Source organism: Populus alba, chromosome 1 (assembly GCF_005239225.2).
Source record: "Populus alba chromosome 1, ASM523922v2, whole genome shotgun sequence".
Taxonomy (NCBI): Eukaryota; Viridiplantae; Streptophyta; class Magnoliopsida; order Malpighiales; family Salicaceae; genus Populus; species Populus alba.
In genome coordinates this window covers 34,234,962-34,258,844 of record NC_133284.1, presented here as the reverse complement: position 1 = coordinate 34,258,844, position 23,883 = coordinate 34,234,962, and the positions used below count along the sequence as shown (strand labels likewise).

At 32.4% G+C, this 23,883-nt stretch overlaps 2 protein-coding genes across 7 annotated transcripts; one reads left to right on the top strand and one right to left on the bottom strand.

Moving 5' to 3' along the window:
* Nucleotides 1-15: 15 nt before the first annotated feature.
* LOC118055358 (protein PSK SIMULATOR 1) lies at nucleotides 16-6,619 on the bottom strand. 2 transcript variants are annotated; one of them, XM_035067238.1, is made up of 13 exons: nucleotides 6,508-6,619; nucleotides 6,075-6,400; nucleotides 5,131-5,453; nucleotides 4,930-5,022; nucleotides 4,743-4,833; nucleotides 4,383-4,467; nucleotides 3,586-3,683; nucleotides 3,351-3,420; nucleotides 2,562-2,665; nucleotides 1,324-1,440; nucleotides 1,164-1,240; nucleotides 988-1,032; nucleotides 16-887 (listed from the first exon to the last, which is right to left on the bottom strand). In XM_035067238.1, the coding sequence occupies exons 2-13, from the start codon at nucleotides 6,372-6,374 to the stop codon at nucleotides 365-367; spliced, it is 1,926 nt and encodes a 641-aa protein (XP_034923129.1). In that variant the 5' UTR covers nucleotides 6,375-6,400; nucleotides 6,508-6,619; the 3' UTR covers nucleotides 16-364. The 2 variants fall into 2 exon arrangements, with proteins under 2 accessions (XP_034923129.1, XP_073259789.1); XM_073403688.1 differs by having other exon boundaries at nucleotides 6,075-6,603.
* Nucleotides 6,620-18,196: 11,577 nt separating this feature from the next.
* LOC118055361 (probable magnesium transporter NIPA6) lies at nucleotides 18,197-23,819 on the top strand. 5 transcript variants are annotated; one of them, XR_012171350.1, is made up of 11 exons: nucleotides 18,197-18,659; nucleotides 18,752-18,808; nucleotides 19,043-19,133; nucleotides 19,237-19,397; nucleotides 19,484-19,611; nucleotides 19,772-19,909; nucleotides 21,023-21,115; nucleotides 21,253-21,370; nucleotides 22,588-22,794; nucleotides 23,191-23,299; nucleotides 23,418-23,819. XR_012171350.1 is itself a non-coding variant. In XM_035067242.2 (9 exons), exons 1-9 carry the CDS (start codon nucleotides 18,539-18,541, stop codon nucleotides 22,716-22,718), a joined length of 1,038 nt encoding a protein of 345 aa, XP_034923133.1. In that variant the 5' UTR covers nucleotides 18,198-18,538; the 3' UTR covers nucleotides 22,719-23,077. The 5 variants fall into 5 exon arrangements, 1 of the variants encoding a protein (XP_034923133.1); XR_012171351.1 differs by lacking the exon at nucleotides 23,191-23,299; XR_012171349.1 differs by lacking the exon at nucleotides 23,191-23,299 and having other exon boundaries at nucleotides 23,348-23,819.
* Nucleotides 23,820-23,883: the final 64 nt, after the last annotated feature.

Sequence of the window (23,883 nt, the reverse complement as noted above, 5' to 3'; positions counted from 1 at the left end):
ATTTTGGGATTGATATTGTAGCAAAATCTTGGTTGAAAAAATTTAATGATGCACAAAAACTGTTCTTTCTGGCCCCAAGCCTATGCCAACTCTAATTACAAAGATTACATACAGTAAATACATGGGAAGGCCTTCTCTGTCTACATATTACTTAAATTTCTTGTCACTTGCATATAATGTATATCGTTCTATCAGTTGTCTGAGCACGTCAACTTTACTATTAACATTCAATGGTTTCTCGTTGTGAACCCTAAAAACGATGATGAACTGCAAGGTTGCACCTGTAGTGCAACCTGCGTTTTTTATCAATGGAAACTAAGGGTACACCGAACGGCCACTTAGCAGTAACAAGTCCATGCTTTCCTTAGTATCTGAGCACATTGACTCTGTCAATGGTATCCGATTCGTTCTCCTTGTCAATACTAACATCAGTTATGGGAAGCACAGAGGGAACACGATTTACAGTAGCTAAGCCTTCATTTTCCCTCGGAGGGGAATGACTGTTGCTCTTACTCAGCCTATCATCTCTCAACTGGGTAACCACCGAGTCGAAGTCCTGGCTCTTCCTGTTTTCTGGTATCTGTTTTTTCTCACTATCTTCCAGCAAAATTGTTTGGTCATTAGTAATTAGTGATGGCGCATCTGACATTATAATTGTGTCAGGCAACTCGGGTGCATTGGCCAACTCTTGTTTTTGCTTCTGATTCGACTTCTGACCCAGTGTGCTACCACCACCAGAAACACTCTTGGTTTTGCTGACAAGATGGTGAAGCCACAATACCTGTTCAAGAATATAGGCTTCTGTTTTCTCCTTGTCGGCGTGGTGGAGTGTTTCAATCCGGATTATGTCAGCTGCTGCTGCAGCAGACTTTCTATTGGGCTCGGACCTGTATGCAAACGACCATATCTTAGTTCACTCTGCTTGCTCGTATTAACAAAATAAATTGGAAAAACTGAGAAACAATTGGTAGAAACCTAAGGACTCACCCGATACTTGCCCACTCTCCAACCCAACCAAAACCATGATGGGCTCTGTTTTAGATCAGTAAAATGCAAAATGAAACGATGATAATGATTAGGCAGCGAGACACACAGCAAAATTAAGGATATAAAGCAGGAGAAATTTTCTGTTTTTAGGGAGGGAAAATAATGGCATTGCATACTTGGCTGTATTAATGGACATTGGAACCAGCCACTGCAATGTCTTCTCCATCTCATCTTTAATTTCCGTAATGGTAAGCTGGAGAGGCAAATCACAACTGATGTAGACAACTGGAGCATCTGCATGGCTAAGAAAATAAAAACCAAGGGGAAAAGTAATACCTCATCTTTGACATGAAATGATTGCAATTTGGAACGCAGAGCTGATTTTACACCAGGCAGCAAGTTCTGGTACAATGCATCCTTACTACTTGAAGGCATGGAGCTTGATCGTGCCACCTGAGAATCTATAATTAGAAAGGCCTTGAAGCAAGATTCTAAGAACACAAGTACATGCATGAATGGAGAGATCGTAAGAAAGCAGGGAGCTCAATTTTTTTAACGCAGGTGAACTAAAAAAGTGCGATTAAGGCAGGGAAACTAAACAACAAGCAAAGATGATAAACAGTAGGAAATGCGGGTGTGAAATCTTCAAATCATGTTCCAAGTCATTCAGCTTAGCAGGGGCACTGTAAGCTGTCAACTTAGTCTGGTTCAGAGCAAAACATGAGGGTGTGCCTTGCATTTAATAGGGTTGTGGCCCTTGAAGCTGTCTGTGAATAGAAAATGAGCTAGAAATTTATGAAGCATGAGGGCTATTCGTTTTACTTGTAATGCAAAATAGAGCAGCTCAGTGTTCAAGTGTTTGAAGTTAATGCATTGTAACTGAATCGAGACTAGCCCTCTTAAGACCCCAATTTAGCAGTTCATGGTCCTATTCAAAAGGCCATAAACCAGGTAATCATCGTTTCTTCGAGTATGCACTGGCTAGGTCAGAATTCTAAAATAAACAACCACCCATGCAATGGTGCACACGCACACAGACACACACATATCTATTTTCATTTCTAAGGTTCTGTTATGAAGTTGTTAATAACTCTTTTCATTCTTACATGGTAACTGCATGATACATGAATGCAAGGTTGTGCACGTACATGCATCCAAAAGTAATATCGGTTGCAGTTAGGTGAATTGCAGGCGAAACATGTAATTTTACAAGATGAAAACTTTGAAATCTAGTGCAGCATGTAAGGGACTCCATCAGAGTCATTTTATGCATGTAGTGCAGTACATATGGAAAATAAGATAGCTCGTCCATGCTTTTAGGTGCAGAAATTATGGAAAAATAGTTCAACTCATTCAAGATTTTTCTTCCCACAACCTTTCTGATTCTCTTTCGCTTTCCTTTAAGAGTAAGACTGTTCTTGCTATATTAGAAGCCCATCAGATATGTGAAATAATGTCACATAGCAACCAATCTTGATTACAAATTGTAAGACTAATAATTACTAACTTTGAAGAATAGTGGATAGACAAAATGCGGAATGAGATTTAACATGATGAACATAGATGGCACTTACAAGGCTATCAATTTGCATAACTACATTTGCATAATGTAAAGAAAGACCAGCAGGTCCCAATCTTGCAGGATTGCTCACAGATTCTTTATCTTTTATGGAATCATCTGCAGTATACAACTAAATGCCATCAAATATTATAATAAATGAAATCAATTTATGCAAGAACTCCTTCGAGTAAAGGATAGAAAGTCAAATATGCAGAGCATAAATCCCAAGGAAAATCTGTGGGCCAGTAGTTGCAAGAAAAACTTTTCTACTTTCCATTGCCAAGTTTGAACTCCACGTATAATGTTCTTTTTTCTTATTCAGAATGGTTTCAAAGTATTGAAAAAAAGAAAAGAAAAGAAAAGAAAATGATACCAAATGGTAGTACATGTTCATTGGTTAATGGTGAAAACTTATTACACGGAATATACAAGTGCATCCATAAGAAATTTTTGAATGATAAAAGATTAATTTTAATTGAAAAAAATTATAAATTTAGCGTTCATATTCAAAACAGAAATCACAAGGAAAATTAGAATGACTTCTGTGATGAAATCACAGGGAAAGTTGACATTGACAAGGAAAACTGCAGAAGCATACACTTCAAATAATTTCTTTGCGACTTGATGTTTTGGTTTGGTAACTTTCCCTGTAATTTTGAGTTGAAACTGAAACCAAAATGTGATAACACCAGAACTAGCAATTTTCGAACGTGAAAATTACATATTTTGAAGAAAATGAAAGTAAAACATGCACTTGGAGAGCATAAATAAGACGTGCTCAAGACCATGGCCAAACACATACCGAAGCTACCATATGCGTTGCCTATCTCGAGGATTAAGAAATGGACAATATCTACAAACTTCTCCATAACCTGCATAAGATACTTAGGTCACTACAAGAAGTATTCCAATTATTGAGATTCTATTTACTTTATCAACAACCTTGGTAGATAATCAATGATATTTGTTGCCATAAATCAAAATCATAATCACAATTATGTATCAACAGAAAGAAGCAAAACAATCAGTAATGCTACCTCTTCCAAACTTCTAGACCAGAGTGATTTCTTCTTTACGTTTTGTATTCGTTTTCTTTGGTTTCTTATTTCTGTCCTTAACATTGTGGGGCTTTCTCCTGCAAAGACACAAACTTTAATTAGTACCTCACCAACAAGTGCCCCAGGGCACTGGGTGCGGGTTAGTACATTAATTAGCAATTGATACATTATCAGAATTCTCAACTACAATCATGTCAATCACCTCGACTTTCTGAATCCTAAAACTATTCAACACAGATATTTTCAATTTCTAGTAACTGCAACTTAACAAATGGCCTCTATATACCTTTAGGATTAGTCATATGTAAAATATAACAAACAAAATTAAATGTTACCATCATATAAGCACAAACTCACAACATTGCAGCACTGTGAAAATCAGTACCCAGATTAAAAAATAAAGAAAGTGGCCTCTTTTTTGTATATTATATATATCAATATTGTGATGATGAAAGCATAGATAAAGCACCATATCCTATCATTTATAAAAATCCATTCAAAGAATGTAGCTTTCTTCATCTCACCTAGATGTATTTACATTATATGTCTTTTAGTTTGTTTCACTTTGTGTTCAGGCCCAGTCAATTTCAGCAACAAAGGTGATATGTTCAGTCAATAACATCATTTCTCATTAGTTTTTGGAAAAAGGAGTGGCATACTGTTTAGTAACTAAAATGTAATTCACAGTCACATCACACTCTTTTATGAAGCTCGAATGGCTGCATTTTTTATTCAAGAGCAGCTCTCAGATAGCCATATAGAAGTTAAAAAATAACCTTTCTGATTAGAAGCTGTAGCATCCTCCCTCTGTTGATATTCTTGTTCCATTTTATCCAAAATTTGCAATTCATGGTATAGCTCCTGCAAACCCAAGAACATTTATGTTATCATTCTTTGAAACCAAAGCACATGATGTAACAGCATACGTTTACACAACTTATCACAATACTCCAGTTATGCAAAGCATAAATCATTACATCAGGAAGGCAAATAAATAAAAAAATAATGTAAAGCTGCAGAATATCGTAAATGTCAAGAATAGTTTTTTGGGCACAACCATATTAAAGTGCTAAAGATGCCATCCATCCACCAATTAAAGTTCTCCAAATCATAGCAAGAAAGAATACTGTACTCACAGCTGTATACTGAACCAGAATCGTTAAAAGTTCTATTATGGATTCTGCCTCCTCCCGCAATCCCTTACGAGGAGTTTGTACTCTGCTAATTCTAGAAATTAAATAAAGAATTTCAATCAGTAATCAATACTATAGAAGTATATTGTAAATATAATGGACAAACAAGGTACCGTGTTATATATATTACTTCTCAAAATAACGGTCCAAGTTGTGCCATTGAGAATCTTTACATCGATTTCCAAAACGAACCACTTCTCCTGAAAATACTTTCAGCTCTTCTCTGCAAAACAAGTAAATGAAGACTTCAAGATACTGTTACAGAAAAAAGACAAATATGAAGAGAGCTTGCCTATAGATGCATTATGATGCTAATCTGTAAGGCACTCACCTCTTGTCAGCTGCAACGATCCTCAAAAGTTCATCCATATCTTTTGATATCAGATTTTGCACGCCTTCTGAAGGAAGCACCTCTTCTTTCAAATAACTTACACTTCGTATAGAAAGAGATTGCATAAGGTTGGAACCCTTGACAACTGTGTTTGCTACCTCAAAAGCTAAAATTCCAAGTTCATTGCCCTTGGTTGCTACACTAGAAGCAAAAATGTTAGGGTTTAAATTTGTCATGCTACTCCCTAGTGTGTCCAGGACCTCCACTGCTTTCCCTAGTCCAAGAGTGCCAACTCTACTTATACGTGAACTAACCTCTGAAACCTGCAGATTATAGCATTTCATTTAATTATTTTCAATGCATATCAAATTAGCAGACCTCTGCAGAATTGTAGTTGGTTATAATCTAGATTATTCATCTGGGTCTTCAGCCATCCAACAATGCTGATTACACATATAAGCTTTCGTAAATATTCCAGTTACAATCACTAATGCAATCTCATCATGCTTCTGGTCTGGTTTGTTCAAAAAACAAGAACTTTCCTCCAATCCAACATCGTATATAGGAGACTATTCCTATTTACTCTAGCATGCCATATACTTGATATCCATTCGCCTCGCCAAAATTTTCACAATTAGATGAAAAAAAAATTAATCTAAGGATGGACAATTTTGGTGGTTAAGGATTCGATAACTGGGATTAAGGGCTGATGCTACCTGTTTACTCAATTTAAACTACTTTTCTCTATGTTTGACTCCAATCCAAGTTTCACCACATCAAGCTTTCCATCTACACTATCCGACACTTTTAAATCATCAACAAGCTTGCCTTAACAATAAAACATAAAAGAACTAGTCTTGAAAAATAGCCACAACTAACTGCTCTTGCTAGAAAAAAACATGAAAACTTCAGTTGACCAAACCAAAAAAATTTGCAAACTTTACCTTGGCAACAGCTGCTTGTCTGCGAATTGATCTTGATTTTATTGACGATGATGGATATCTAGGAATCCCATCATAAAACTCGTCTCCAACATCATTTTTAGCATATAAAAATGACTCCTTTGTCCGCTGCTTTAAATTTGCCTCTTGCAATTCTTTTTTCTCTATTCTTTCCTTCACTTGTTGAGTACTTGAAATATGTGGCTTGTTGCAATAAGAATCAACAGCATTCCCCTTAGACTTTGCATATGGATTGGATTTTTTGTTACTGGCATGGGATTTCTTTGAAAAAGTCCCCCCCATGGTTATTGTCTAGTGATCAATCAACACTAACACAAATTGTGAATCCAAAACCAGCAAAAACCCAATTTGGAACACAAAATCGAAGCTGAAAAAGAAAGAAAAATCAAAGATTGAAAATTTACAAGTGATTTACCAGATGAATAAAAGAAGTGGATTTTTCCAGAGAGAGAGAGAGAGGGGAGCTAGGGGGTATAAAAGTCCACCCGACATAGCCATCCCGCCTAAACCATTAATGAGAATTCTTTAATGCTGCTAAGCAATCACATGTGATCCTCCTACTTTTTACTTTTATCAAATCAAATTCTGCACTTTCATTTAAATCATTTTGATCCTTCTTTTTCAATCATAGGTGATTTAACCTCTCTTTCCAACTCTTTTTTTCAATTAAAGGCCAGATACCATTGGACATCTAGCATGGTTGACAAGCGGATTTACTCTCCATATTAGGGTTTAAATTTTATAAAAGATTACAAGAAAAATAATTTCTTGTTAACACATCATTTCATGATTTATTTAAAACTCAATAGAAAAAATAGTTAATCTTGCTGTGCAATGAAAGGGTACAAGGATTTCTTTATTGTTAAGGTAAAAAAAAAAAAAATTTAATGTCTAGATGAAGGTCACATGAAAGATGTCAAATTGACTTTTATTTAAGATAGAGGAGTTGCTTTAACTTAATATAAAGTAGAGTATTTGAATTGATAAACATGAAAACTAAAGGGACCATATGTGATTCTTAGACATTAAATTTGGTGAGCTGTTTTTAATTGTGTCCAATAGTCGGACAGATAATGAATCAAAAGTAGAAATATTGCTGTAATAGAAAGACAGCAGCAGGCGTCTGCTTCTTATTTTAATATATAGTCAAACTATGGGCTTTGACTAGTATGAACTGATCACTTATATTCGAACTTATCCAGCGGATGTCGTTCTTGGCGGCAGTTGGCTGTGTTGCGTCGGGGCGGGCCAGTTATGGGTAAAGATTGGAAACTTCGCCTGGCCAGTCAGTTTACTTGCTTGTTGTAGCCAATTTCTTTTAATTTATTTTAAAATAATATTAGTTATTTCTTCTAAAATAATATTATTTTAAATAAAAATTATTGATACTCATGCCCAAGATCTAAGCAGAGTTATAGAACTATATTTACGAGGGCTTCGAGAAGGTTAGGCAATGTTTTTTCTAGGAGAAGTTAGAAGTAGAAATCTTTTAAAAAAATAAAAATGTTAATATCAGTTGAATTACAACTCACATTAATAGGATTGGATCATGTTGACATTGTTGCTTTGGTTGCATAAATAAGAGTTAGGTACCACAAATCCACAGTATCAAATTAAAGTTGAAGTTAATATGATGTGGGTGGATAATAAGAGTTAGATAGTTTTTAACAATAAGTTGTGGATCTATATTCAAAATAATGTTTGGTTACTATTCTTAGATAAAAAAAAAAAAAGGAGGGATGAGGACAATGAAGATACATGAAACAAGAAAAGAGAGAGAGATAAAAACAATTATATAGTGTACAAGATAAAATAATTATCCTTGTATCTTGTTTAATTATGATGAATAAGACAAAATAAATATAAAAGGTATATTTTATCTTTACTATGCATTGCTACCAAACTTGGATATTTTATAAAATAATTAGATATTACTTTAGTTTATATTGAGAGATGAGATTAATAATATTATAATAATTATCGTTATAAAACTTAGGTTGGCCTGATAAATTAACCTAAGACCTGGACAATCTAGCACCTAGATTGGTCCTGGTTTAAGAAAAAAAAAAAGGCATGATTGTCCCCAGTCCAAAACTTGATTGATGATTGACCCAGTTAATCTAAGATAAAACACGGGTCAAAAACTCATTGACTTTTTTTTGAAATTATTTGGGTCAAAACAAGGTTGCTTTGATTCTTTTTTTTTAAAAAAAAAAAATTGTAGGTCAATCCAGTTTAACCCTCCTGACTCATAACCCGAGCCTTGTCCCGGGCAACTCTTGAGTCGAGTTTAAAAAATTGATAATAACTATTTTTATCTATACATTGACCCAAGTCAACCCTCCCAACCCATGACCCGGGCTTTACCCACAGTTAACCCTCGAGTTAGATTTTAAAACTATAATAATAACCCTTTTATTATTATGTTGACCTGCGTCAACGATCAACCCTACTTGTGATACAAGCCTAACTCCGGGTTGACCCTCAAGTCGGGTTTTAAAACTATGATAATAACTATTTTTATTTTTATGTTGACCCAGGTCAATAGTCAACATGACTCATTACATGAGCCTTATATGTGTTTATGACTAAGAATTGACAGGGTAATGGTTGAGAAAGAAGTGTTAGCTCAAAGTTGGGCTATCCATGACTCAAATGAATTTTTTTTCATTTTAAAAATAGAAATTTACATAATGTAAGCTTAAAACAATTTTAGAATCTCTTACAGTTCTAAAAGGGTTTTAATATTTCTTTAGGAAAAAGATGATTTGATTTGACAAAGATATATGATGAGGTGACCTTCTTTTTTTGTAGGTTTCAAAGAAAGAGGTTCGACTAAGACTCGAGGTTTTGTTGAGAAAATAAATTGTGTTGTTTTTTAAAATTTATTTTATCAGTATGAATAATCATGAGTAGTTTTGTTCGCAATGTTATGATTCTTATGAAACTTCTCTATTTTGAGAGCACTATTTATCGGTTTAGTTTACTTGCTTGCTTGATTAGAAAGGACTTTTAAAGGCACATAATGAGGTTATGGATTTTGGTTATGAAAGAAAAGGATTTGTAGTCTTAAAGAGTGTTTCAAGGTTTTAAAGACTTAGGATCACTGTCATTGTGTCTTTTTTTTTTTCTTTAATTCACCTATTTTGATTGCTTAAGTGGGGCATTTTTGTTTTGACCTTGAATTGGTCATTTTTTTCTTTTCATTTAGGCATGCTCGCCTACATTTGGATTTCTCGAGCTCTTTGGATTTTTCACAGCATCTTCTTGGTCTTTGATCTTTGAATTTTTGCTTGCCCCTAATATGAGGTGTGATCCTTATGATCGACTCTTGATCTTTAGAATTTTCATTTTCTCTCATTGTGGAGTGTGATCCTAGTCAGAGTTTTCACAAATAAAAGCATATTCAGACTCGAATAGGGACCATAAGTGATATATTTTTAAAATATAAAGGGATAACAAAGATAACCTTTTATCATTTGAAGCACAAGTGGTTAAAACCGATGAGTTTTGTCCTTATTTAGTGTAATTGTTTTAAGCTTTTGCATAAAGACTTACGTGTTTATGAATTAATGACTAGTAAATTGAACTACATGTGATTATGCATATAACTAAAATATGGCCCAAAAAACATGGTAAAGCTTTTTATGCATTTTTCATTTTTTATGTCTTAGTTCAAAATTGTTTGGTCACCTCAAAAAGTGAATTGCTTGAATGATACTTTTTTCACCTTACAAAAAGGTGTCTAAACATTATTTTAAGAAAACATCAAATTATTTCTAAAACAAAAAATCAAATTCAATTTTTCAGGATTATTTTGGTAAAATGATTTTTTACAAAACTTATTTGGTCAAAATGTTTTGAATAGAGCTATGAGATTAGTTATAAAAGTTGGTTTTATGAGTTTTATAAAGGTGAGGATTGCCTCTTAGCATCTTGCATAGCACACATTAGGGTTTGATCATTTCTATCATGAATAAAGATGTCATTACTTTTTTCATAACAAAATATTTCTTGATTTCAATGCAAATGAAAAGGTATAATCCTATTAAAAGATACGATTGAGTTTTGAAAACATTTAAAAATAAAACGTGGTCTTGAATACCTTGTTTACAAAGCTAAAATGACAAAGCATGTTGACTACAACAATTTGGCTTCTCTTCTTTTCTTCAACACTTGAAGCTTTTATAGTCTACTCTTTTATCCCTTCACATTGTTCTTAGAGATTTTCTAGCCCTTCAATGCAATCCACACGGTCTTAATAAGTTGAAAAAGTTTGTCCTTGAAAGAATGATAATTTTCAATATTATACCTTATTAGTCCGTCATAATACTCACATGTTTGGTTAGGCTCATACCATTTTAGGTATGGTGGTTGAAATGGTTTTTGCAACATTAAAGTGATTTGTCCAATATCTCAAACATTTTTTATAAGGAAAAGAAAGATAGTAAGGCCTTCTTATTCTGTTATGGATGTTAATGAGGTTGTATATTGTTTTAACCAATTATTAACTGATTTTGAGGGGATGAGGCAAACATAAATGTTGATAACTAGATATAGGGTTATGTTGCCTCGGCATCCATATATTGTTCCACTATTTCCTTGGGTTGGTTTTGGTTAGATCACAGCTAATGGACCTCATTGTCTTCTTTCTTCTTTCTAGTAGCAATTTTACTAGCTCTTATAACTTGCTCAATTCTCTCAGCCACTTTCACTATATCAATGAAGTGTTGGGCTGAGGCACCTATCAGATGATCAAAATAAGGGTTTTTAAAATTATTAGAAAATAATTAATTATTTCTTTTTCAAGTAGGGGTGGATTAACTTAAGTAGCTTTTTCATCGTTGAGCATACTTTCGGACTGATTTGTGGCTTTTTTTCTCCAACAATAATAGACTAAATCTGTCTAAAGCAATGTCCATATTAAACTTGTATTGCTTAATGAAAGCATATGCAAGATACTTTTAGCTCTGAATTCACATGTTATTCGACCTAATGTACCAATTTAATGCAACCTCACTCAAGTTATCTAAAAAAATGTGCATTAACAACTTTTCATCATGCATAATTTCTGTCATCTTATTATACTAAGATTTGAGATGAGTGGCAGAGCATTAAGTTTCGGTGTATTTTATGAACTCAGATACACGGAATTTTTTTTGTTACAACGACATTCAAAACTAGACATATCTTGGTGGCTTGGACGGGATCATACAAGTCAACACCTTCAATAGCTTTTACTCTTAGTTCTAACGCTGCTATCTTATCATAGTCAACATCCTTGGAGTATTTTATCTTGTGGGATTCATTGAAGAATGCATTCATAATTATTGGGGCTGGTATAGGTATAGTTTGCAACATGATTGAGAAACCTTAGCCAACTAGTTGGCTAAGGTTAGGAGCCTGAGTTTAGGCAAAGGTCACATGCTAATTAAATGGACCTTCACTAGATATGTTCCTGAGCATTTGCTCGAGTAGGCTAGAGATAAGGGTCATGTTAATTTTTAAGGAGTTTGACTCCTTTTAAAAGTGAGCATCACGATGGGCATATTCCTTATCTTCCATATTTATTTGTTAAAGTTTGGTGTTATAGATTTTATAGATTTGGACTTTATAGTGACCTATATTTCAACTTGGCCATGGACACATGACATAACCCCAAAACATGAATGCATATATGCTCATGTATGGATGTAAATGTATGTACATCTACATCAAATATGGATTAACTTGTTCAAAAAGCTAATCCATAACTTATTATATTGAATGCAGGCATAACCCGTAATCTAATGAATTTGAAGAGATCTTTTCCAAGTCCTCATTTCAGTTAAATTCCATACACATTGGAAAGTACAATAAAAAGATAGGTCTGAGCCTCTTAAAAAAAAAAACAAATGGTTCTTTTGTGTGATAATTTTCCGACCTTGGTCTTTAGGCAATTCCCCCTAGCTAGTTACATCATCTCATACTTTTGCTCATATTAAGAAAAAGTCATGATCTTAGCTCAAAACAATCTTGTAGTGTTTAGGATTTTTTATCAAGTTTTCCTTAATGCAAAATAAACTATTAAAGAGTTAAAAATCCTAGGAGTGGATTCTCGTCATTACATGAAAGGTAGGCTTATTACCGTAAAAAAGGTCTATGATCTTCCCAGTGACCACCTCTCGTGAACACAATAAATGGGTTTACAAGGAATGGTTGGGGCACAGTTTGATCATCATTATCAAGTAAATGCTCAGCTTATAATTGAGTGCTTCATGAATCTAAACCCTAACTAAAAGTCATGAGGCAGACTAATACTCCCCCACCTAACCTAGAATTGGGTTTATACTTTCAGAATTTTAAATGCATGAAAGTATGAATCCATATTCGATGTACTTACATATGAGCAATATATATTAAAAAAAAATTATGGTAAAATTAAATTACATAAACCAATAAAATAAACAAGACAACAAACAATTAAATAAACAATCAACAAAGCTTAGTCCAACCAAACAAGTTCTCAGTGGAGTCGTCATCTTGTCATGGCATGGACGACATCGAATGGATGAACTGCCTCTTGGATTGAAAGGTTTGAGGTTTAATCATAAAATTATGATTTTTAAAGGAGTTGCCGTCTAATATCATCATCACTAGGAAAACCTAATGGTTTACGAGAGCCTGGGTAAGAGGACTAATTGTGCAAGGGAAAGACACATCACGTCTAGTGCACCTTACCTATGGTAAGCAGTAATGTTAATTGATTGTTATTCTAAAGTACATGGTAAAATGAAACATAAAGAACATTCTAGATAACAAGGTGGACAAAGAAGTAGAAAAGGTTCTAGAATTTAAACTATGCTATTATTACTTTTAGATCGCTTAATAGATGTTATAAAGAGCAAGAGTCATTGTAGATATAAGAAAGCGTGTGACATTAAAGAAGTAATGAGAGACCTTCATTTTATATATGAAATTACCATATGTGATAACTTTCATTCATTTTCTTCAGATCTTTTTTGTTTAAGGAGTAAGAGAGTGAAGATCATGATTCCAAGCTCAAGTGGCTAAAAAAGATGTATGAGTGAAGCTTAAGGCATTAGAATCGAGATGATGGATTTTCGACTCTTTAGTTAGAATTAAGTTATTTAGGATGTTTGTAATGGATGTTAATGTTTCATGTCTAAATTAAGACTTTAGTTATAGTATTGTAATTTAGTATGATTGATGAATATTTATATTATTATGATAATGTAATTGGATTAGTTAAACAATAAATGTTAGTATTATTTATCATGTTGTTTATATTCTAACTTTAGAGGATATATAGGGATTTGAGAATCTCCTCATTTACTATTGTTAATTTTTGTGGTCCTTGGCTGAGTATATGGCTTAGGAGATTTTACATACACATGAATACTAGCATATAGATTCACACAAGACAAATCAGATAGGTTAGATTAGTTTTAAAAGTTGTTAACCTATTGGAATTAATTAATACTACTAAAATATATATTGAATTCATCAGTTCATAAATATAAAATACTCTATCTAGACTAATATATTAGTAAACAATGAGTCCTTCATAGTGAAATTATAAACTAATATAAATGTTAAGCCTTTGTTTTCAAAATGACAATATCTTTATAAATGTTTTTTCATTTCTCATTGTATGGAAACTAAATGGTTTAATGCTTTATTCAAAGATAATTTTAAGAAAGATTATGATGATGTAATGAATCATGTAGTTCATTATATTAATTACAGTGATGGTAATTATGGCATTGGTGGTGTTGGTGATAATGAGGATATAGATGATGATGACAACGATGATAGTGATAATGATAATGATGGGAATTATGAATCATTTTGAAAGTGAGATCTTGATTATTATAAACTAGCATTATGCTAACTTGAGCTATCTCTATGTATTTATCTTAATTATATGCATAAAGAATCTTGTATAACTTCATATGAAATAGGTATGAGATGGCTAAATAAAATCTTAAAAGAACATTAAAAACAATATCTCAACATATTTAAGATTGATGCAATAACATTTCAAAGTTTGTGCTTTGATTTAGAATCAAAGTATGGGTAAAAAACTTTAAAAAAAGTTATTAAAAAGGTGATCATATATCTTTATACACTAGCATTAAATTCTTTAAATATAAAAAGTTCAAGAAAGATTTCAACATTTGAGCAAAATTGTTAGTAGATATTTTAAAAAAGTGTTTAAAATAATGTGTTTGCTCTTAATTGATATTGTAAAACTAAAAGACCCTGAATTTAGAAACACTTCATAGGAAATTGAGATGACTTCAAGATATATGCCTATTTTCTAGGTTACAATAATATACTTTTGTATTATTAATGCTAAATATAAATTATTTGGATATTTTTGTTCAATAATTTATAAATTTATCTTTCTTGTATTTGATGTAAAACTATGTAAGAGAAATTGATGACTCACGTGTGCATGCTTGTTTTATTTAAAGAATTAAATTTCATTTATCGATAAAAAAGATGCATCAACTCAAAACATAATGATTGCATTTAGTATTGACATGCAATTCACCTTTATTTAGGAAGGATGAGAAGGTAGTGTACATGACATATATTTTTCTAGAGGCATTGACAATTCTTAGAAAAAATTTCTAAAACCACCTGAAGGTAATTCGATAAGAAAATGTCATGTTATTATTACTATTTTTCTAAATAACCTTTCTTTGTGTAATAACTTATAAATTTATTATTTATTCTCATAGGAAAATATTATTTGATAGATGTTTAATATCCAAATGATTATGGATTTTTAAATCTGTAAAAAGGTGAAATATATCACATGTCATATTTTCGATGTGGAGCAAACAAAAGAAGTTAAGAAAAAGTATTCAATGGTGATACATAATGTGATTGAATGTACTTTTAGAATGTGCGAAAACAGATGGAAACTTTTGCAAAACACGTCCATTTATCTTTATAAAACACAAGTTCAAGTTATAGTTGTATCAATGGCTCTACATAACTACATTAGAATAAAGACTCAAGATAATAATATATTTGTAGAATTTGATCAATATCCATATTTTATTCCAGATTAGATTTTAACCAATGTCATGGCACATTCACAAAGTCATGCAAATCATTGATAATCTCGAATGGATGATGTACCTGATGAGATTGCAACTAGTTTAATAGGATAATAAAATTAGTTTATATTTCAGGTTTCTTATGTATTAATAACTACATATTTTCTTATATAATTTGAAGTTATGGAATTACTACATATTCATTTTAGTCATTTTATTATCATCAATAATTTTAACCAAACATATATTTTAATCCAACTACAACAACTAAAAGTGTTTTTTTTCAAACCTATTTTTTTCAAAATACAACCACAAATGCTACATTAGTAGATATATTTATGGATCACAAGGTCACAAAGAAGTTCAGATGTGTTAATCAAATTTTTTTACAAAAAATAACCATAACTTTTGATCTGATCTTTGGATCAAATTAAAATTTTATAGAAACATTTTACATGCTCTTTTCCTTTTAAAAGGTAGCTTAGAGTAACTAGATTAGATCATTTCCATACTTAAATTAAGTTCATAAGATGCTTATTTTTTATTTTCTTAGCTATTTTCATTTTTTTTAATTAGTTTAGGTTTAGTTTTTCTGAAACAACTGAGAGCAAGAGATAACAGAGTTTGTTACAAGTTAAAACCTTCAAATACAAAGAGCACCATAACTATAGAGACACACCCAAAATACTTAATTTTTATTAATCGTAGTCTCACTTGTCAAAAATTTATTACAACCCTTTATATAAAGAAAAAAAACTAGAAAACCCTAGTAATACTAAATAGAAAACTATTCTCTTCAAATAGAAAAACTATAAAATCCTAATATTAAATAGGAAAAAAATAAAATTCATAAACTAAAGAATAAGAAATAAAAATAATTAAAGAAAATATTTATTTTTCCAAAAAAGTTCCTACATCATGAATTTAATGGCTACCAACTTCACCTTCACCCTCTCTAAGACCTCTTCATACTTAAAAAAACATTTCTCTCTACTTTTGTAACTAATGAATAAACTTTTTTGTTTATAAGGTTCTACAAACTTAGAAAGTCTTATCAAAAACCCTAAATTTTCATGATACTCATCTCGATCAAGAGTTTGTTTCCATTACTCCCACCTTCAAAACTAGTTTTCAAAGGTGGCCAAAGATTCATAATCACTTTTCTCATGATCCTCCAAGGCTCTCACTGATGCTAATTTTTAAGTCAATTATACAATTTGTCTCTTCATAACTTCTATCACTAATTCTTGAAAGTTTCTTTTTTCAAGGAAAAACCTCTTAATCATCTACTGCATGGTCACATTATATTTTGTGTCTTATTCTAGACATTGTTATTCCACTGAAAAACACTAATCACTAGAAATTGTTGGGTTTTGATGTCGACTTACATAGCTTTGATACTAACTAACATAGTTCGAAGCAAAGGATAATAGAGTTTTTTAGAAGTTAAATTCCTTAAAAATCAAGAATACTAAAATTAGAGTAGATTTCTAAAATATTCAATTTTTATTCATCAAAGTTTCATTTACCAAAAGAATTTTATAATCCTTTGTATATAATAAACTAGAAAACTATATTGATACTTAATAGAAAAAAATTCTAAAAAATAAAAATAAAAATATTTATGAAAAATATTTATTTTTCCAAAAAAAACTTCTCCATCAGCATAAATTTAATAAATTCTTTGTAATGTTGGACTCTAAGATTTTTTACCTTGAAAAGTCTAGGGAGATAGCACAACTTCTTAACAAACATGCCATTGTTTAGTTAAAATTAGTTATTTAATCTTTGAATTTGTGGTGGGTTGGATAATATTTTTTTAAAAAAAAAAATATGCAAGTTTTTCAAATATATTTTTTAATTTTAATTATAAATGAAAAGGCATATACATTCATTTAATTAAATATATAAAGAATCATTTGTGCCAATACATACAAAAAACAAAGTGTTAACTTGTTTATTCAACTTGTCTCACTGAAGTAAAATAAATTTTTTTCTAACACAAAAGAATTAATGTGTATGTTTTATTAATGAATTTTTTAACATCGATTAAAAAATATAATCATGAATGAAAAAAAGTATATACTTATATATAATAAAATATAGTAAAGATCATATTTAATAATAAAAATACATGTAAGATCTCAAGTTAATTTTTAATATAGCAAAATAATGAAACAACGTTGCAATTGCTATAATGAAACACCATTTTCTTAGTATTTGTATAATAAATTTTCAAAAAAAAGTGTAAAGAAAAAAAATTTTAAAAAATAAAAAAGAATAAAGATAAGAACAAAAAGAATGGTATAAATAGGTTAAGTGTAGAGTGATAAATATTCAAAGTATGAAAAATAAAAAATAATTTTTTTTTCAAAAAAAAAGTGTAAAAAAGAGAGGAAAAACTAAAAAAATTATTACAAAAATAAAGATATGAAAAAATAGTGATACATAAGTAAAGTGTAAAATGATAAAAATATGAAGTATAAAGAGAAATAAAATATAAAAAAACATGTTTTTTAAATTATAATTTTAAAAAACCCAAAAATTATAATTTTAGCTCGCCACAATAAAAGAAAATACTAAAATTTATAATTATATAATTTCTCCATGAAAATAACATAACTCCTTAACGATAATGCCATTGTTTAGTTAAAATAATTATGTATTCTTAACATGGGTTTTATCAAATAAATAACAATCTCCCAATTTAGCTCCTATATTTATGTAAATTCAATAAACAAACTCTTATATATATAAAAAAAAGGCACTACCTCTATATCCATCACATTTCATCAATTCCTCAACTTTACGAACTACAAAATCGTCACAATTTGTCTACATTTGAGTAACTGGACAATTGTTTTTATAGATATTGTATCCAATTGCAAATATAATTGTTTAGATACCAAGTTGGAAATTATGTTATAATTAGAGAACAAATATGTTCTTTTTCCAAAGAATTGTATCGTTGAACAACAAGTGACTGGCAGGTGGAGAACTAAGTTCCCTTAACGATCCTTTCTCTACGGTCATTTTTCACACTTGCTGACATCTTTCCCTTCTAACAAAACAAAAACAAAAGACTATCTTATGATAATTTAACCTCAAAAAAGAAAACTACACATCAGCAGAAGTAGAAAAACATTCAACGAACACCTGTAACTTTTACATTCGTCTGTCCTTGCAGATGCTGGATTGGTCAACTACAAACATCATCATCATCAAAACAAGAACATCATCAAGACCGTTACTTTATTGTATTTAGAGAAAACCCAGATTAGATTTCTCATTGCTTTGATAGAATTATCATCCCTTTTTCATTTTGTTTTCTCATCTATGTATATATGTATGTATGTGTATGTATATGTGTAGATGTACTCAAGCAATTTATTGGGGTTTATACTGGCAATGGTTTCCAGTGCCTTTATAGGCTCTAGTTTTATAATCAAGAAGAAGGGCCTTAGAAAAGCCGGTGTTAGTGGTCCTAGAGCAAGTAAATCAAGTTTTTTTTTTTTTTTTTGTGAAATGGATTGTGGTTTTTTGCTGAGTTTGTAATGTGATTGAATTTGATTTTGGTTGTTTAAGGTTCTGGAGGCTATGGTTATTTGTTGGAGCCACTATGGTGGATAGGCATGATTACTAGTAAGTTACATTTTTTTATACTGCTTTTTGCTGTTGTTGTTATTGTTGTGGTTGTGGCTATTCAATTCACAGTCTTTGTTTAGAAAGGATTGATTTTTAGGGCATTTTTTGTGGGAGTTGACCCAATTAGGCTATCTGAATTTAGGTGGAATTTGTTTGAGGGATGAATGTTCTTGTATGCTTAGGTTTGATGTATCTTGATCTGATTGATGTTTTGTTGGGGGAAATTGACAGTGATTGTTGGAGAGATTTCCAATTTTGTAGCATACATTTATGCTCCTGCTGTTCTTGTGACACCACTTGGTGCATTGAGTATCATTGTTAGGTAAGGTTTATTTGTAGTTCAATTAGGATCTGTTGTTGTTTTTACTATAAAGCAACAGTTGCATGATTAGTGTGTCTGATTGTGTTTGTGTAAACATGGGCAGTGCTGTATTAGCCCATTTCTTGTTGAAGGAGAAGCTGCAAAAAATGGGGGTGTTGGGTTGTCTTCTATGTATTGTTGGTTCTACTGTGATTGTTTTACATGCACCTGAAGAACGGTCCATCAATTCAGTAGAAGAAATCTGGGAATTAGCTATTCAGCCAGGTAGTCTGTCATCCTTATAAGTGCTAATTTCTTGTTTCTACCTTTCCTCCCAATCAATTTGATGTGATTTTTTTTTTCTTTTCCAGCATTTCTCTTGTATACAGCCTCTGTGGTAGCTATATCATTGGTGCTGATTTTGTATTTTTCTCCACGCTATGGCCAAACCAACATTTTGGTGTATATAGGAATTTGCTCTGTAATTGGATCATTGACTGTAAGTTTCTTGTAGGCCTCTTGCTAAATGTTTACCAAGATTAAACAAATTTAACACCTTTGGTTTATGCATATGTGGTCTAGGAGCTTTGAAACTTTAATCCTAATGGAACATTTGCATGTATTCCTATAATAATAACTACATGTTGTCTTTTTTGCAGGTTATGAGTATAAAAGCCATTGGCATTGCTATAAAGTTAACCATAGAGGGCATAAACCAGGCCAAATACTTTCAAACATGGATTTTCGCAATGGTCGTAATTACTTGCATCATCACTCAATTAAATTATCTAAACATGGTTAGTATCTTAATATGCAGTTCTAGCACAATATAGTATTATCTGAATGGTTATATATTTTTGACATGTAGTGCTACATGCTGGTAAGGTGGTGATATTTAACCATTTTCCCTGTGACAAAAATACTTATGCTAATGAAGACTGAATTACTTTACTACTCTAAAAGGAGTTGCTGTCCTATCTTCTTACTGATAATTGAATGCATCTATGGCCTTCCTGAGACTAGGACTTTCACCATTGCCTCTAAGCCATTAGCTGTGCATGTTTTTAGGATCTAGGTGGGGGTGTTCACAGACATGCTGATCTTGAGGGATCTGATATCCATAAAGATTTAAAATGATTTAGTACCTGCGACTTTGTAGTCTTACCTAGGACCTACATAGCTATAACCAGAACTATTAGTGTATATTATTTAAGGGACCTAAAAACATCATTTAATTGAGGATGAATATGCTTAAAAATCTGTCAAAAATTAGGAATGCTTAGCAGATTCTGTCTTCTTACAATCTTATACATAAAAGAAGTGTTTTTATTTCTTAATTTGCACTAACGTAGCAGTGCTTTTTTGCATGGAATGAAGCTGACTGGACCCTTAGGCGTGGACAATGTTTTTTTAATATACACATAACATAATTCAACCACTTTGTGCAACATTTCAACCAATATTTATTATGCAGTACAACTAATACACTTCTAGGCAGATATTTTCTTTACATGAGGGTTTTCGAACCTCAATTGATCTCCACCATAGATCTCCCATGATACACCTGCAAGAATTCAATCTAGACAAATGTGTGGTCTTGTTGAGAATGTGTAGGTGATAGGATCAATAGAACAGCAGATGCACATTAGCCCTGTGAATGGAGGTGCTTTTTTCTTTTTTACTTTTAATTCCCTCATCTTAAAAGTTCATGGCTATTTGATGACAAGTGCTGAATAAACTTGGAAAATCTGTGACAATGGGTCCATTAGAAGACGATTCTCTCTCCCTATTCTTCTTGTGCATTTTGGAAGATTCCAAGTCTCCTCCAAATTTAGAGAAGATGTTGCATTGCCTTGATTATGATTCAGGTTCAATACAAGCTGTTTCCTAATGATGTGGTGTGGTTGCAGGCATTAGATACATTCAACACAGCAGTTGTTTCTCCCATTTACTATGCTGGGTTTACTTCCTTTACAATTCTTGCCAGTGCAATAATGTTTAAGGTATTGTTATGTGCACATGCACATGGGAAGAGAGAGAGTGCGTGCACACTCCGTGGCTCTGTGTGTGTGTGTGTGTGGGGGGGGGGGGGGGGGCGTAGTAAAGAACACTTCTAACTCTTCCCATATCTTCTCTGAAGGATTATTCTGGTCAAAGTGCAAGCAGCATTGCATCTGAACTTTGTGGGTTTCTTACCGTGTTATCTGGTACTGCTGTATTACATAGCACGAGAGAGCCAGATCCACCAACCCTACCAGGTAGATTTCTTTTGTGCTTAGGTTGGTGACTCTTGCTATATGTTAAAATTGTGACTTACATGCGTGATTGCTGAGTGTCTCATGTTTGCATATTGTTCAAGCCTTAGTGCACATGCATCTCATTACTTTTCTAATTAAAAAAAATCATATTTAAGTAGTAAGAATCATAATTCTGAAAATCTAAATCATTAATGTTCATTTTATAGAGACAAACATATAGAAAGGAATAGGTTATTAGGAGTAACTGGTAAGGTTTCTCAGTATGATGAATTAGGTAAAGAGAACCAGTGAGGTGATAGAAAATTAGTTGAGTGCGGGGTGAAAGTCACTCACTCTGTTTGTAAGATGCCAGAGTTTGTAATGAGGACATTGAAGAAAGGAGAAAGGAACATGCAAAAACATTTGTAGGTAGGTGCAGTATATTAGAGGGTAACTAGAAAAGGTTTGAATATTGGTTTGAGGTTCTTGAACAATTTTGAAATGATTTTGTAGAAACTCTTTAGATTATTGCAACTGGCCTGAGATGTTAGCTTCATTGCGGAAGAGACAATCAAGTGTTTTAGGGAGAACAAGCCTCTTTTATGGATGGGACTGCTTCGAAAATCATGAATCAATCACAGGATTTGACTGGCAATGAATCTGAAAATAAAGGGAAATTGAAATAAATAAAAACAAAGTGCTATGTAAAGATTGTAGAAAATAGAAGGTACCGTTCAGGTAGATTACTTTGTTTTTGAAAAATATGAGTTGATCGCTAGCACTACTGGTCATGTTTATCATCACAATTGCTATTGCATTTTGCTGAAATGCCCTTATGAGGCAGGGTTTGGCTAGTTTATTGTTAGAAATAGCGATTTGGGTAGATTATTAACTATGAGGGTGTAATGTTTTACACATTAACAGAATCATGTTTCCACACCTCTAACAGTGCTGATGTGATCTAATTTTATTTTGCTGGAACAAGTGAACTCTAGCTGATTATGAACTGTAGGCTCTACGTTTATGTGTTTTTAAATTTTCATACCAAGGATGAGATTCAAGTTCCTTCAGGATGGTAGGTTTTTTTCACTTCATTGTAATATCAGCTACTGCGTGGATACCTTTTGATCAAGCTAATATGTTAAAAACAAGTACTACATAGATTTTAGTTTCTAGGGTAGCAGAGCCTTATTTTAAAGAAAAAGTAGTGCATTTGTCTGATAAAACTGACTATGCAGATCTTTATACACCATTGTCTCCAAAAGTTTCATGGTACATCCAAGGCAATGGAGAACATTGGAAACAGAAGGATGAAGATGGGTCACCTCCTGATTTCATCACAATTCTCCGACAAGACCATTTCAAGTGAGGTGCACCAGTTTTCAACTTGTTCATGGTGCCTAAGGCCCTATGCAGAACAGCTCGAGTGCCTAGTTCTTTTGCAGGTGAAAACCATGTGGTAAAGTGTTTTTTTGTTAGGGAATACTTTGTTCTTTTCCCCCTTTAAAGATGGAATAACAATTTTATCTTGCAGTCTTGTGCCAAAGTTGTTAGTAGTGGTGGTCTCTCACCTTATTTTGATTTTCACTTTTTTGTTCTCTTTTTCAACATGTAGCAATATTTGATTTCATTCTTCAAACCATGTCCAGTCTCATTGTGTAGGCTTCAGACTGAGCTGGTAGTCTAATTTATTTGATTTTATATGATAAGTATTGGTAAATTCATCTCTTCGGTTGTGCTGAAATTGATTATTTTTCCGTGCTCTCATGATTAGTGTCATAGCTTCTTGCCTCTTGCATAGATAAAGGTTGATATTTGATTAATTTTTTTATGTTGAGGAGATCCAAGTCACCTCTACCATGGATATGTTTGCCATCTGCAATACTTCCATGCTCTACCTGTAAAATGAAGGGTCGTTTCGTGAAGAACCACTAAACAATAAACATTGCTGTAAGGGTCTCTAATTCTTGCTCTTCTGTGATCCAAGTCAACCAACAGGTCCAGCTCTGCATGTTCTTTAACTTACTGATCTGACAAAAGAGAACTTGAATGGAGTTTGGTCTTGCAGTGATATGATCACCTGCTTTGACTCAAGTCTCCTCTACTTCTAAGTGAGAGCTACCCCAGCTATGAAGTCATAAATGCTGACAGTTAGGGCTTGGTACCTTACTGGGTGGTGGATCAGTTCTTAACTTGGCAGGAATCTACAAGAACGGGAGAGGAGCTGGAAATGGCAAGATGGACATGAACAGGAATAATAATCAGAGACTTGACTGGAACCTTTACAACGACAGAACACAAGAAATATTAGTTCTTGTTGATATTCATTGCTATAGAACACTACTTTCCAAAAAAACAAGAAACTAGAAAATGATGTTAAACCGTGAGTTCAATTTTGTATATAGATAAACTAGGAAATGATGAAGTGGATGTGAATTGGAAAGTAACACTAACAGTCACTTGTCTCACATGCATGCCAGTGTAGCTCACACATTTCTTGCTAATGAACTTGATGCTCAACCAGTACTCATTCC

Excerpts from the sequence above, each read along its gene's own strand:
- LOC118055358 (XM_035067238.1), bottom strand. The coding sequence starts at position 6,374 with ATGGGGGGGACTTTTTCAAAGAAATCCCATGCCAGTAACAAAAAATCC. Across the intron at positions 5,023-5,130 it reads ATCGTTGCAGCTGACAAGAG|AGAAGAGCTGAAAGTATTTT; the intron begins GTGAGTGCCTTA and ends CTTGTTTTGCAG. Across the intron at positions 1,441-2,561 it reads TTATGCAAATTGATAGCCTT|GTGGCACGATCAAGCTCCAT; the intron begins GTAAGTGCCATC and ends ATAGATTCTCAG.
- LOC118055361 (XM_035067242.2), top strand. The coding sequence starts at position 18,539 with ATGTACTCAAGCAATTTATTGGGGTTTATACTGGCAATGGTTTCCAGT. Across the intron at positions 18,660-18,751 it reads TGTTAGTGGTCCTAGAGCAA|GTTCTGGAGGCTATGGTTAT; the intron begins GTAAATCAAGTT and ends TGGTTGTTTAAG. Across the intron at positions 19,910-21,022 it reads AATTAAATTATCTAAACATG|GCATTAGATACATTCAACAC; the intron begins GTTAGTATCTTA and ends GTGTGGTTGCAG.